Raw genomic sequence first — 14,126 nt, forward strand, 5'->3', positions numbered from 1 at the left:
AACAGGGGAGGCAGAAGAGGTCGCCCGGGGCCAGGTGGCGTGGGGTGTATACCACGTGAGGAGTTAAGGCTACTGACCGGCCCTCCGAGGAGTTGGAGGGCCGTGACTGGCAGGTTTGCATTATACACAGAACCTTTCGGAGCACATTAAGAGAGTGGATCGAAGGGAGACCAGAGAAGGGTTGGAAGGGCCTGTTCAGAGGCCACCCAAGGGGAGAAAGGGGAGAGGGAGGGGGCTGGATCCCAAGGTGTTTAGGAGGCGGTGTTGACAGGATTTGGATTAGGTGCGGAAGTGAGGACAGAAGAAATTACGGTTTTAGCTTCCAGCATAAAGGGAAGCTGGAACACCCCCAGAGCTCCTCAGAGGTCAGATCATCCCAAAGCCTAAGGTTCCCCTGAAACCAGGCCTCCAAGGAGCCGTCTGGGGGAAGTTCCACAGGCCCGCACCCTCGCATTTGGAATTTGGATCTGCATTGGCAGCCTCTGTCCCTGAAGGACGTTTTGTTTTTTGTTTTTTGTTTTTTTTTTACTCTACGTTCTTGTAATCATTTTTTATTTTTAAAGCATTGTATTTTTGAAAAGGTAAAATCCACCGTGGTACAGAATCCACTAGTACAAACCAGTGACGGAACTGCGCAAACCAAGTCTTCTCCCCGTCCCGCAGCCACCCAGACCCGCAGGCGCCGAGGCCGGGTCCTCGTGGAGACTCCCGGTGACGGTCCGCGTCGGTGCACCGTGTACATTATGATGGTGAATTCCGCACACCTCTTTGCACCTTGTTTTTTCACTTAACGCGTGTGAGCCACTCTCCCGTCACTACCTGAAGTGCTGTCTCGTTTTCTCAAGGGCCTCACGGTGTTCCATTTTGTTATTATTAGGAAATCTCAGTCTGTCTAAATAGGCAAATTTAGATTGTTCTGAAATGTTAATACCTTGGGCAGTTTAAAGAATATTATTGGAGAAAAATCAAAGGAAGTCTTCTAAGAAGAACGCAGAACGCTCTCCCACTACACATCCTTTCTGTACCTAATTATAGATATTCTTTGGCAAACGATGGCTATTTTTACTTCTTAATATAAAGTTATTACTATATTCCTAAGACAAAAGATCTAATTGTACTGCATGAAAATTTAATGTCAATGATTTTAGCCTTAGGCATTGGATCACATATATGCAGATAATAGTCTAAAATTGCTTGAAATTGGTTTGTCTGGTTTAACCATTATTAGGGAGATTGAAATGTTATTATTTATTTCCATAATTAGCATTCTCCTAATGAGTCGTCCACCTCAATAAATGAGGAAGCATAGCCTATCAAATCTGCCTCATTAGTTTGTACAACTAAGGTTTTTTTTTGTTTTTCATGTCCAACAGGTATCCAAAACTGCTGTAGCCACTAGCCCAAGTGTGGCTATTTAAAATTTTTCAACGTTTTTTATTTATTTTTGGGACAGAGCGAGACAGAGCATGAACGGGGGAGGGGCAGAGAGAGAGGGAGACACAGAATCGGAAACAGGCTCCAGGCTCCGAGCCATCAGCCCAGAGCCTGACGCGGGGCTCGAACCCACGGACCGCGAGATCGTGACCTGGCTGAAGTCGGACGCTTAACCGACTGCGCCACCCAGGCGCCCCATAAAATTAAATAAAATTAGTGATTCAAGTCACACTGGTCACATTTCAAGTGCTCAGCCACATTCAGCTGATGGCTGGTGCATTGGACAGTGCAGATCGAGAACATTTCCATCACTCTAGAAACCTTCTATTGGACGGTACTGATCTAAAGCAAGAGTAGTGTGTTGAAAACTAGCCACATTATTTCAAAAACAATTTTTTCCACTTCCAAATTGGTTATCATACAACCATGCTATTAAGAGAAAGATTAAAAAAAAACAAACAAACAAAAACAAGGTGTAAACATTCTTAAAATTCAACTCTAACCAATCAATTCCTAAAATGTTTTAGCGTCTCCACTTTGCCCTTGAATTTATATGTAAGTGTCACAGCCTAGCATCCAAGTCTTTTGTGTCGTGACCCCAGCCCATTTCTCAGTGAACTTTACCTCATAATCCGAGCTCTGGCCAAACCTTGCTCTTCAAACTCCACAGAATTTGTTTCCTCTGCGTTTGTCGATTCAGTTTCCTGAAGTGTACCCACTTCCTCCTCTGCTCCTTTTTCCACTTTTTGAAACTCTGTCCCCCTTTCAAAGTCCATCCGTACTGTTTCTTCCTCCTCAAGACCGTTTCCAGCCCCCTTCTCACTTTAGGAATTCGAGACGAGCACTTTCTTACGTTGGTTATGTAGGGGTAGCTTGGATATATTGAAGAGGCTTTCATTGTGATTCTGTCCAATCCCCTGTGACACTCGGGGAAGTTGACACAGCCTGCCTGCGGGGTCCCAAGAGCTAAGTGATCCAGGTCTCCTGCCGTGGCGGGGCTGGGTCCCCTTTGCCTCTGCTCTCTTGGATCCGTTCCAGTTCCATAATTACCTATAAAGTGTAAGTGGCTGGTGATGCTGACCAGGGGATTTAGGAACGCGGCCGGCTGAAAGAGATTTTAAAAAGAGATGAATGAAGCAGGATCCTTTTCCCGATCACCTGCAGGGTTCTCACATGGTTTGTTCGGTCAGTTCTATCGAACGTGCGATTTCTAAGCAGCTTTCGCTTCGAGTATGTATCCTGAACACGCCCGCAGAGGCGGCGTCAGCAGTGACCAGGGGTTACCAGTGAGCTAAGAACCTACCCCTTCCCCATGCTCGTCTGCCCCAGGAAGCTAAGCCCCCAGCCCAGCCCCGTGGCACACACAGCCACACCTGCTGCCAGGGTGAGTGTGAGTAAGCCCTCTCCCTAACTACTCCTTCACAGGCCCTTGGGTCCTAGAGAACAGATTGCTCAGGAGCGAGATCAGAGGCCGTCAGCCACTTAGGTGTTCAAATGAAAGAACACTTTCGGAGCTTTCTGCCCCTGTGCTCAGTGGGAAGGTCAAAGTCTTGGAGGACAGGCGTTTTACCCAGTTCTCCCTGGAGTGCCGTGAGAGGTACCAGAAAAGAGATCGTACTGTTTGCCCCACACACAGACTCATATTTTCTTTTTTTTTTTTTTTTTAACATTTATTTATTTTTGAGACAGAGAGAAACAGAGCATGAACGGGGGAGGGGCAGAGAGAGAGGGAGACACAGAATCTGAAACAGGCTCCAGGCTCTGAGCTGTCAGCACAGAGCCCGACGCGGGGCTCGAACTCACAGACCGTGAGATCATGACCTGAGCCGAAGTCGGACGCTTAACCGACCAAGCCACCCAGGCGCCCCTCATATTTTCTTATGTATTTGATTTTGTTCTCCCCTTGCCTTTGAGCGTTAAGATTCAGTGTATTCTGCATTTTTGTTTGTGACAAATGCTGATGGGAGAGGAACCCCCCTCTGTGTGTGCTGGCAGCTATTAACAGGGCCACAGGTTAGAGGCGGTGCCCATGTCTGCCGTCGGGGGCCGCTGCTCCCTGCTGTGTCTTTTCAGGTAACAGTTTGTGGTGTTTCACACTGAACTCGCTCCCTGCCTCTAGATGAAAAGCACAGCTGGGTCCACAGACCTACGGCACAGAGCTGGGTGGTCCTGACAAGACTGGAGGGTGCTGAGTTGCCTGTGGCCCCCAGCTATACAGATTTGAAATCTAGGGTTAGAAGAACCGTTCAGAGATCAGGCAGCTTCCTCCCCGACGTCTAGGCAGGACCCCAACAAAAATCTGCCACCGAGTCCGTGATTCTCAGACACGAGGCCGCAGTGTCAGTATCACCTAGAAACTTGTTAGACGTGGACCTTCTTAGGCCCCAGTGCACGCCTCCTGAGTCAGGCTCAGGGAGTGACGCCCAACAATCTGTTTGAAGGAAGGAGCCTCCGGGGGATTGTGATGCACAGACAGTTTGAGAACTGCTGCTCAAAGGTCACCCCTTGCAGGGCCCAGCGGTGAAGGTTTTGGGGGTGGATGGCAGGAAGCCAACAGCGACCTCCATCCTGCTCCCGTCACCGAGCTTCAGTGAGTGCCTGGGGCACAGAGGCGGCCCACTCCCCTTCCTCCTCTTTTTGATCCTAGCCGTGTACTGAACTAGAATGTCGTGGCCCCGGCTCTCTTGATCGTGCGCCAGAGAAGTTAGTGACGGCTGTGCCACCGTGCTGGATCACGGCCCTGAGCAGTTGTCCTGGCAGTGGTCGCTAGTCCGCTTCTCGGTGAGCTCAGCCTAGAGCCCTTCACAACTGACTGGCTTCAGCATCTTGACCACACACCGTGTAGCTCATGTCCCACACAGCTTCTGATCGGGGCCACTTGGAACTTGTACCTTTTCTCTTGACTCCACTGCCAAGACCAAGTTAGAACATCCTAAAAAAAAAAAAAAAAAAAAAAAATGCTGCAGCGTCTCTTTCGGAAAGCGTGAAGGATTAGAGTCTCCTAGCTGAGTCTTGAAGCTGACAGGAAAACAGAGGGTCCTGTCCGCCCACCAGCAAGGTTTGACATCCATTCATTCAGGAGGGGAACGTGGGAAGGCAACGGTGTCAGGAGTCAACGGGACGTCTCGCTTCTCGAGAGGCCTTCTGCCCTCTTGGTGGATTGAAGTCTCTTGAGCACCATTCAGATCTCGGTATCTCATAGTCCTTCCCCACACGAACGGCAGTTGTATAAAATCCGGGAACGGGCATCTGGGTTTCTGGTGGGCGTGACCACGGTTGAGCCTTCCTCGTCCTGTGCTGATGGATTTCAGTTGTGTCTCATTTCAGACCACAGCCGTTTGTATCACACTTTCAAGAGCCCGTTCTCCCTAAATCTTTGAGCCCAAGATGAATGTCCAGATGTCGCTGTGTCTCTTCAGATTGCTTTCTCTGTAGGCCCGCTAAGGGGAAAGAGCCCAAAATTCACTGGCCTAGGAAAGAAGCTACTTAGTATTTATGAAGGGGGCGGGATGCCCAGGACATCTCCGATCCCAGAGTTAGACACAGTCCCCAGCCTCGATAAAGTCATCCGCCGACAAATGGTGAGCCACCAGGCCGTAGAAAGAAGTCACCGACCACTTCTCCTATATCTTAGGACCCAGTCAAAAGTGCTTTTTATTTGAAGGCTCCCGGTTCACGGCAGGCCCCAGCTCACCCAGGGGGCCAGAGAGGACGACGCACAGGTTGTGGAAGTGGTTTCGGGTAACACAACTGTCTGGTTCTCTTCCTTCAGGGGGCAGCTCCACCAGCAGTGCTGTGAGAAGTGGACCCTGGTTAACGATGAGACCCAAGCCAAGATGGCCCGGATGGCCGCTGCAGCTGCCTGGGGCTTAGGTGAGGCTTCCCTCCCAGGCACCCCCGTCGGGGTAGGGAGGGGGTGGCTGGGGGCTCGCATTCAAAAATTAAGGCAGCTGTGGTTACAGGTAGAAACGTGAGGTCCATAGAAGTGTCAAATAGCCTGTACCCACGTCTGTCTCTCCCACCCGTGCCTTCTACCTGATGACCGTGACTGACTTGTTAGACACGGGTAAAAATGGCTCTCACCAGGGAAGCCAAGAAAACCAGCCAGCAAGCATCAAAACTGATATATTTAGTGAGGTTTTGTTTATTCTAAACAAATTACTGGTTTATTTTTCTCTCTTACGAATAATATCTAGAAGTAGAAATTTCCAACCTAGTGTCTGGCTCCATTGCCATTAGCCTCTCTCCATATTTTCTGCTTTGCGTGGGACCTCCATTTTCAAGTCCACCTCATGATCCAGGATGGCTGCTGGAGCTCCGCCCATCATGTCTTTACCCCTAGCAGGAATAAAGAGAGAAGACAGCTGTCTGTCTCCTTTTATTTCTTAACTGTTATTCTAGAACTTTCCTAACACATATAAAAGTGAAGAGAATAGTATAACGAACTCCCATATGCCCTCACCTTCTCCAACACTTATAAACATTTTCACAGTTCTGTATTTTCTGTTCTCCTCCTTGCTGCCTGATACCCCCCTTACTCCCTGAGTATTTTAAGGCAGAAATCTCCTTTCAGTCCCCACAGACAAGTGTAGATTTCTGACACCAGGCCCCAGCTGAGATTACCAATGTCTGGTCCAGAGATGTTCTCAATAAGCGGGGACAGAAGCCACAGGACGCCCCAAGTGAAAAGCTTCACCTGTGGAGTCCAGAGGAAGGTTACATAACCCTCTACCTCCATTCCATCCCTCTTGAGTCACAGAGCTTATATCCTTTCCATTCATGAGCTCTGGGCTGGATCCAGGACATTTTTCAAAAACAAAGTGCTTCCTGAGGAGTCATCGTTTGCCATTTGCTTTTGCCCAGAGGCACCGAGAATGAATGAGTCGATGGTCTGGAGTGAAAGGCAGGAAAATGCCTTGTAAAATCGGCTGCCCTGCAGTCTGCAGCTAATGAGGCTGATAGCGTTTCTGCAGATGGGCTTGGAAACGCTGGCATCTGATGCGTGCTCCCCCCGTCAGGGGAAGTCAATGTCTCTTTCTGGATGTAGCCCTTTCCCCGGTCTGTGCCCTGATACAGAGACCGCTGTGCTATGACCCAGCCCATCTTTCTGTTATAACAGAACCTCTTAAAATATTTATCTCCTCCCTCCTGAGGCACAGGTAGTGCCAGAGTGAGGCGGGCGAACTCTTTGTCTAATCCTGCCCCCTGTCTGGGTAATGGCCTCTTTCAGTCGTTGAGGGGAAAATGTAATTTCCAATGTACCGTCAAACTGCGAGCTGCTTTGCTAGTAGGGAAGAAAGCCATCCCGTGTCACCTAGGGAAGCCTGAGCGAGTCCTCTAGGTTAATGAGGTGCTACGTTAAAGCCTCTTGACAGGTAGGCTTTGCACTCACTGGGTTTCTCCCATCTTTCACGGAGCTCCCTGGGGCAGCAGTGGAGTCCTGTGTTTGGAAGACAGATGTGGCTTTGCTTGTTACACTGGCTCGCTCAACCCTGTAGGGTAGAGAGTCTTGGCAGGGTTTTGATACATCAGGCACAAGCCCGTCTCGTTCGAACCCCAAGCTAAATGCAAGGTACAGTGACAAGGCCAATTTGAGCTGCTCCCTTAGCATCCTAGCAAGCTGACCACCCTAATGCTTTCCTCTCTCTCTCTGTCTCTCTCTCTCTCTGTGTGTGTGTGTGTGTGTGTGTGTGTGTGTGTGTGTGTGTGTGTGTAGGTCAGTGGGACAGCATGGAGGAATATACCTGTATGATCCCTCGGGACACCCACGATGGGGCATTTTATAGAGCCGTGCTGGCACTACATCAGGACCTCTTCTCCTTGGCGCAACAGGTAAAAGCCTACGTGTACTCAGACTGTCTAGCAAAGGAAAGGTGATTAGTTGTGCCCCGTCAGTTCCGAGGCACGCAGCCCCTGTGGAAATGGGCTAATGTCCTTCCGCTCTGGGGTTCGGCTCCATGAGCACATCAGAATCTAGGCTTTGGAGCATAAGACTCGCAAGAAGACTGCCAGCACATCAGCCAGGGCCACTTTCTGCTCTAAGAGGGACAGAGGTGTTCTGGACTTTGCCATTTACGTGGTTTTGGAATTCGCTTCTCGGGTCAGCACTGCACCCTCTGATCGCTCTGCTTTAGCAGCGTCCCTTGTAGTACAGAAGGGCTGTGTGTCTCACCCGAGGAGGGTTCGGGAAGCAGCAGCCCCGTCTGCAGAGGTCAGTCTCCAGGTTCTTCGGCTCTTCAGGCGTGTCACATAGCGATGGCCTGGGAAAGGGAGCTCTGTATTTGAGAACCCTGTGCTGGCTCACGGGATAAAAGAACAAAGTGGTCACATCCTAACAGGCACCAGGCTGTCTTGGGTGAGGTGCTGGGGTAAATGACCCGAGCACCCAAGGGATGGGGGCACAGTAACGAAGCTCAAATATTCGAGAAAGGAAAAGCTTTGCATGCGGGGTCTTGAGTTGAGGAAACACAAGACTCAAACCACAGTCCTGGGGCCATCCCCTGAGCTCGGGCTTACATGATGAGAACTGAGGCCTGGGCCGTCGTTTCACAGGCACAGAGGCACCTGTGACATGGACAGGTCTGGACATTCCTCTGCCAGGAGCCACGGCACTCCTGCATGAGGACAAGACGCTTAGAAGCCAGTGATGGCCACCTGGAGCTAGTAAGGGTTTGCACAGTTTAGTTTCACAAATACGTCCAGCAAGGAAAAGATGAAAGAAGGCAGGTCCACAAGCTGTCGTCTTGAGACAGGAGAACACAGTGATTCTTTTCTTTTTTTTTTTTTTTTTTTTTACTTAATGTTTATCATTTATTTTTGAGAGAGACTGAGCACAAACAGGGGAGGGGCAGAGAGAGAGAGGGAGACCCAGGATCCACAGCAGGCTCCGGGCTCCGAGCTGTCAGCACAGAACCCGATGTGGGGCTCGGACCCATGAGCTGTGAGATCATGACCTGAGCCGAGGTCGGACGCTCAACCGACTGGGCCACCCTGACGTCCTGAGAACACAGTGATTCTCAGCATACCTATTCCTTCCCTCGTTACCTAGGATTCGGGATGTTAAGCTTTTGGTTGCCATACGTTCTGTCTTTTCTGGGAAATTGGATAATGCTCTTCTTTAGCCTTGCAAATCTGGTAAAAGGCTTCTTTCCTTCTTCAGTGAACTTTTCTCTCCATCACTAGAGTTTAAGTGAAACGGATAAGCTCCAACTAGTTAGGAAGCCGAAGACCACGCTCGGCTCCCGAGCCCATGGCTCAGTTCCAGGCTTCTCTGTTTCTCTTCTAGTGTATCGACAAAGCCAGGGACCTGCTGGATGCAGAGCTAACTGCTATGGCAGGAGAGAGCTACAGTCGGGCATATGGGGTGAGTGTCGAGCATTCTGCACAGTGTCGTTTTAAAGGCTCATTTCAGTTCTTTCCTCAGCGCGGGCCAGTGAGGAGTCACAGGCCGCTGAGAACATGCCTGTGTGTTCTCAGCAGATACCCTGTCGCCAGAAGGAATGATTGAAATGAATCCTGGCTGTGGATTGTTCATGCCGTATTAAGTTGGAATGTGATTTGCTTCCATCAGGCCATGGTTTCTTGCCACATGCTCTCCGAGCTGGAGGAGGTTATCCAGTACAAGCTCGTCCCCGAGCGACGGGAGATCATCCGCCAGATCTGGTGGGAGAGACTGCAGGTGAGGCCGGCAGAAAGCCCCGGGGTAGCCCGTCCACTCTCCCTCCCCTGCTCTGGCTCGCCATGCGCTCCCTGCCTCCTCACAGAGGCTGGGGCCGCGTTCAAGGCAAAGCGCTCAAAGTCCCGGCACCTAAGCCCTTAGGTGTGAGAGAATGACCAGTTCTCCAGCCTCCTCTTACCCTTTTCGAGGAGGGCAAGAAAACGTCTTTAATAAGTGCCACTTCTAGACAACCTGTTGAGAATCTTAACCCCGGATTCGGTGGTTCTCCACTTCAGCTGCACGATAGAATGACCTGCAGAGATTTTCAAGTCCGGATACCTAGGCCGCTTCCCAGACTAAATAAATCCAAATTTCTGGGGACAGACCGAGGCTCAGTATCTTTTCAGCCTCCCCAGATGTTTCCAGTGTGTGGCCAACACTGAGAACCACTGCTCTGAATCCACTTCCTGGCCACCCACATCCAGCTTTTTAACCGGGGTTACCTGATGCTTCGATTGACCGACCCCTGCCGTGTACAGTTCCTCAGGCCGTAGTCGTCCACAGTCTCTCTTCTGACTGAAGTTTCCCTCACGGAGGAACTTCTCCAAGTCCTGCATCAGTGTTTTCATTGTACATTCTGATCGTTTGAAGCGTGAGGAGCAGTCCGTTCCAGATGTGGGAGCCAGCAGTCTTAAGTGTTCTTGGAAAGGACAGCTCTCCCATTCCTTGCTTTGGTAGGAGGGCAAGTTCATTTGCAAAGGAGAAAAAGCCTTCACCGCTCCAGAAGCCACTCGTCCGTCGTTCCCCCCGCCGCCACGGTTTTAGACAGTTCCTCTTGGCCCATCCATACCTGTTTCCAGATTCGGCTCCAGGCCCCTCCTCAGTGGGCTGTGAGAAAACCTTTTCACTCCAGGCCGCATTCCTGTCTGGGGAGCTTTGGGCACATTCCGCTGGCGAGGGGAGAGCAGGAGGCAGAGAGCGTGTGTGAATGCAGAGTCACTTACGCTCTGCAGTGAGCACATGCAGTTCTTTGAGATGTTTTATTAGCAATTATGAAACGCCCAGTGAATGTTTTGATGGAAAATTGTCCATTGGCCACCAGAAAAGAATTCCACAGAGCAAGCATTTCCCACCTGCCTTGGACACACCCCGGTTTTTTTTTTAAGTGTCTGTAATGGGGTAAAGAGTTTCCACATCAGAGATCTGATGAATCTTTTGCCATTCTGACAAGGGAGACCTTGTCCAAATAGAGACCCGGACGGGGGTGGAGTAAATGAGTCTTGGAGAGGGGAAACCCGTGCTTGACTTTACCGTGTCCAAAACACTGTCGTCATCGGAGGCCTTCGTGACTTTCCTACCTTGAGACAGCAAGATGCTTTTTGGCTCACAGGGGGCCCTATCATTTCGGCATCTGGAAGAAACTAGCGGATGGTGAGGAGTTCCCAAAACAGTCACTCGATGTACTTTTTTCTGTTTTTATAACTTTCCAAATCACTGTTGCCACACTTAATGGGACGGAAAGACACGGTCCGAGGCCTGAAAATAAAGCACTAAGTTAGTGGCAGAAATTTGGCTCTCATGGATGGCTTGTCGTCAAAGCACTCGATAAGCCGCCTCAGCTGGAAGGCCGCCATTTTGTGATCAGGTCATTTCCGTGGAGATCCCCCGCCAGGGTCTCCCGTGGGGAGCATGAGAGGTCAGCCTCATGTGCCTTGAGTTCTGCATTTAAGTTCACTCTGGATCCTGTTACACTTAAAAGCCTGTGGCCATTGCTGCTGGGCTCTCAGAATCGCCTCCATGGAGGGATGGTTCATTTGGTTCCATTTGCCTTTTGAACCGATGAATTCACCAAAGGAGTGACAGGTCTCAGGAGCTCTGCTCCCCTGCAGGTCTGTCTCTGAACCTGACTTCTTACAGTGAGGAAGAGGAGAGGCCCACTCTCCCTCAGAAGTTTTTGATATAAAATTAGCCTACCCCTTTTAATAATGATGAATTCATTCTATTTTTTTATTATTACTTTTTTTTTTTTTCGAGAGAGAGAGACCAAGAGCATGAGTAGGGGAGGGGCAAAGAGAGAGAGGGAGACACAGAATCTGAAAGCAGGCTCCAGGCTCCAAGCTGTCAGCACAGAGCCCGACGCGGGGCTCGAGCTCGTGAGATCATGACCTGAGCCAAAGTCGGACGCATAATCGACTGAGCCACCCAGGTGCCCCCACTCTGTTGTCATTAAAAGGAATGTATAGATGTGAACAAATGAGGCACTTTTCCTTCTCCGTGCAGTTTTTGCTCTGGGACAAATGAAGAGAAAAGAATCTAGGCAGGTTTTCATGAAGGTTTAGGCATCAATAACTGGTCACAAGTCTGGTTCGGTTTTTCAGATTCCTCATCACCTTTCCTATCATCAGTTGGGATTAATAACTTCAGGACTATTTATGCCACCAGTTTACGAGCAACGTCATGTGAAATTTTAATTGTTTAAACTTCTTTTGTACTTAATTCATCTTCCAAATGTTGAATAATACATTTTTAAAAAGATTTTATCTTTAATCTCTACACCCAACGTAGGGCTTGAACTCATGACCCCAAGATCAAGAGTCACAAGCTTCTCCAACGGAGCCAACCAGGCGCCCCTGAATGATACATTTTTTTTTAATGTTTTTATTTATTAGTTTTGAGACAGAGAGAGAGCACGAGCAGGGGAGGGGCAGAGAGAGAGGGAGACACAGAATCTGAAGCAGGCTCCAGGCTCCGAGCTGTCAGCACAGAGCCCGACGCGGGGCTCGAACTCACGGACCACGAGATCGTGACCCGAGCCAAAGTCGGACGCTCAACCGACTGAGCCACCCAGGAGCCCCTGCATGATACATTTTAACATTGCGTTTGTCAGTGATAGTCCACTTCATCCAGAGAAACTGAAGAAAAAAAAAAAAAAAAATCAAATCAAAGTTAAAGACGCATTATTTACAATCCAGAAAAGCAGTTTAAATAATTTAACTCCTGTCACCGTCATCATAGCCCTATGAAGTTGGTACTGCCTTTACCCCCTTTTACCAGCTAAGTAACTTGCACAGCGTCACATAGATGGTAAGTGGCAGGGCCGGGATCCAAGCGCCAGAGTCCATACTCCCCTGGTCCTCAGATTTTGAGAGGTTCCTAAGAAGTGTTTTGTTTTCTTGTTTTCTTCGCAGTACCCTTCCCTTGAGAAAGTTGAGGTTGTAAAAATGAGTTTCTTTTCTTTGGCTCAAGGTGGGTTTTGCTGTTGCTTGTCGGGGATGAAGCGACAGCAGGAGACCTACCTAACTCTCACCCCCGAATGTTCCAGGGCTGCCAGCGCATCGTGGAGGACTGGCAGAAAATCCTGATGGTGCGCTCGCTCGTGGTCAGCCCCCACGAGGACATGAGGACCTGGCTCAAGTATGCCAGCCTGTGTGGCAAGAGTGGCAGGCTGGTGAGTCACCCCCGCCACCAGGGCAGGGTGGGAGGCTGAGGAGGGCCCGGCGCTCCCGGTCCCGTTCTGTTTATAACCTGACCTCTCTTGGTTTTAAGGCTCTTGCTCATAAGACCTTGGTGTTGCTCCTGGGAGTTGATCCGTCTCGGCAACTTGACCATCCTCTGCCAACAGTTCACCCTCAGGTGACCTACGCCTACATGAAAAACATGTGGAAGAGTGCTCGCAAGGTCTGTGTCCCGATTCCGTCCAGCAGTAGACCGCGTCGCTCCAAAATGCTCACTAATCGGCTTGTCACTGCCTCGGGGCCCAAAGGGAAACAGCATCCAAACCACCATGTCAGGGAGTTAGCTCCTGGTAGGAAGCTATTTGGCCCGATTTCAAAAGTGAATCATATTCGAGGACGTGCACGTGTACAGTTGATCGAACCAATGAGTGTAATCACGTAATATAACTGATTATGCTAGAACATAGAGAAAGCTGAATTTCTAACCCCCCCCCCCCCCAAGAGAAGGTGGGCTATTCAGTACCGAAAGGACAGCCTATCTGTGAGAGCACAGATGGGAAATTTCACAAGACCAGTTTGCGTTTTCAGACTTCTCGTCTCCTGTCCTATCATCGCTTGGGATTCAGAAGCAGCAACACCGAGTGTAATGTTGAATCCAGTCGGGAGCGTCACCTTGGAGCCAGCGTAGAATTCCTCTTACTTTAGTTACAGGCAGGGCCTTCCCCAGACAGGGAATTAGATGCGGCTCCTGGCGGGGGTTTTTGGTTTTATTTTTTTGAAACCGTCTTCCTGGATGATGGCGATGATTAACAAAAAGTTGGCCCCGGAGGCAAAATCAGCATCCGCTTTGGCTCCTCGTCCTCCTTACCGGACAGAGAGGGCGTCCCAGCTCTCCCTCTCTCGCCACTGTGGTCCCCGCATTGGGACCCGTCGTGAGAGGGGTCAGCACTGCGGCCGTGGCCGTGGAAAGATGCCATAACATAGCAGTCGTGTCTCAGTGGGAGGCATGCTTAGGGAAATCTAGGACTGTGTCTAGAAACTGCCTTCCTTTCGGATGGTCGACTCTGATGACGAACGCCGCCCAGAGTGGGATCAGGAGCCCTGGAGCCCAGCGCTGGTCTTTGACAGGGGTGCGTTTCAGTCGTATCGACCCGAGCTGCATTCCCCACTCGTATGGTCTGGGGCGGGGGCGGGGAGGAGGGGTGTTTTCTCCTGTTGTTCGTTGGGGTCTGGTTTGCTTTGGTGTGGTTGCAAGGCTCTGCAAGCTTCCCAGGCCAGAGCGGTTCCGATGCAAAGCCTGACCTCCTCCAGGCAGATGAGAAAAACAGAAGGTACTGGATCTGAATCTAGTCCGGTTTCCTTCCTACGTGCAGCCTCCAAGTCTTTGAACGTCTTGCCGAAGGCAGGCAGCGGGAGCCTCCTGGCTGACGTCTCAACCAAGGGGTGGCTTCTTTCAACATGGGACCACAGCCCGGCTTCTCCACACATTACAGCCTCTTCTTGGGAGCCCACATTCTGGTGGGAGCCCATAAAACGACATGGATTAGAAATTGAGAAACCTCTTTCAAGTTAGGGGCTCG

The 14,126-nt window shown here is 50.2% G+C and overlaps 1 protein-coding gene across 1 annotated transcript in view; it reads left to right on the plus strand.

Annotated features, from left to right (window-relative positions):
- Positions 1–14,126, plus strand: part of MTOR (mechanistic target of rapamycin kinase) — a 132,877-nt gene that overhangs the window by 93,563 nt on the left and 25,188 nt on the right. The window contains exons 31-36 of the mRNA XM_019461370.2: positions 5,207–5,307; positions 7,151–7,266; positions 8,720–8,797; positions 9,005–9,112; positions 12,414–12,539; positions 12,638–12,769. Coding sequence (XP_019316915.1) covers positions 5,207–5,307; positions 7,151–7,266; positions 8,720–8,797; positions 9,005–9,112; positions 12,414–12,539; positions 12,638–12,769 — 661 coding nt within the window. The remainder of the gene's footprint in view (positions 1–5,206; positions 5,308–7,150; positions 7,267–8,719; positions 8,798–9,004; positions 9,113–12,413; positions 12,540–12,637; positions 12,770–14,126) is intronic.

Source organism: Panthera pardus, unplaced genomic scaffold (genome assembly GCF_024362965.1).
Source record: "Panthera pardus isolate Hobbes unplaced genomic scaffold, ASM2436296v1 HiC_scaffold_11, whole genome shotgun sequence".
Taxonomy (NCBI): Eukaryota; Metazoa; Chordata; class Mammalia; order Carnivora; family Felidae; genus Panthera; species Panthera pardus.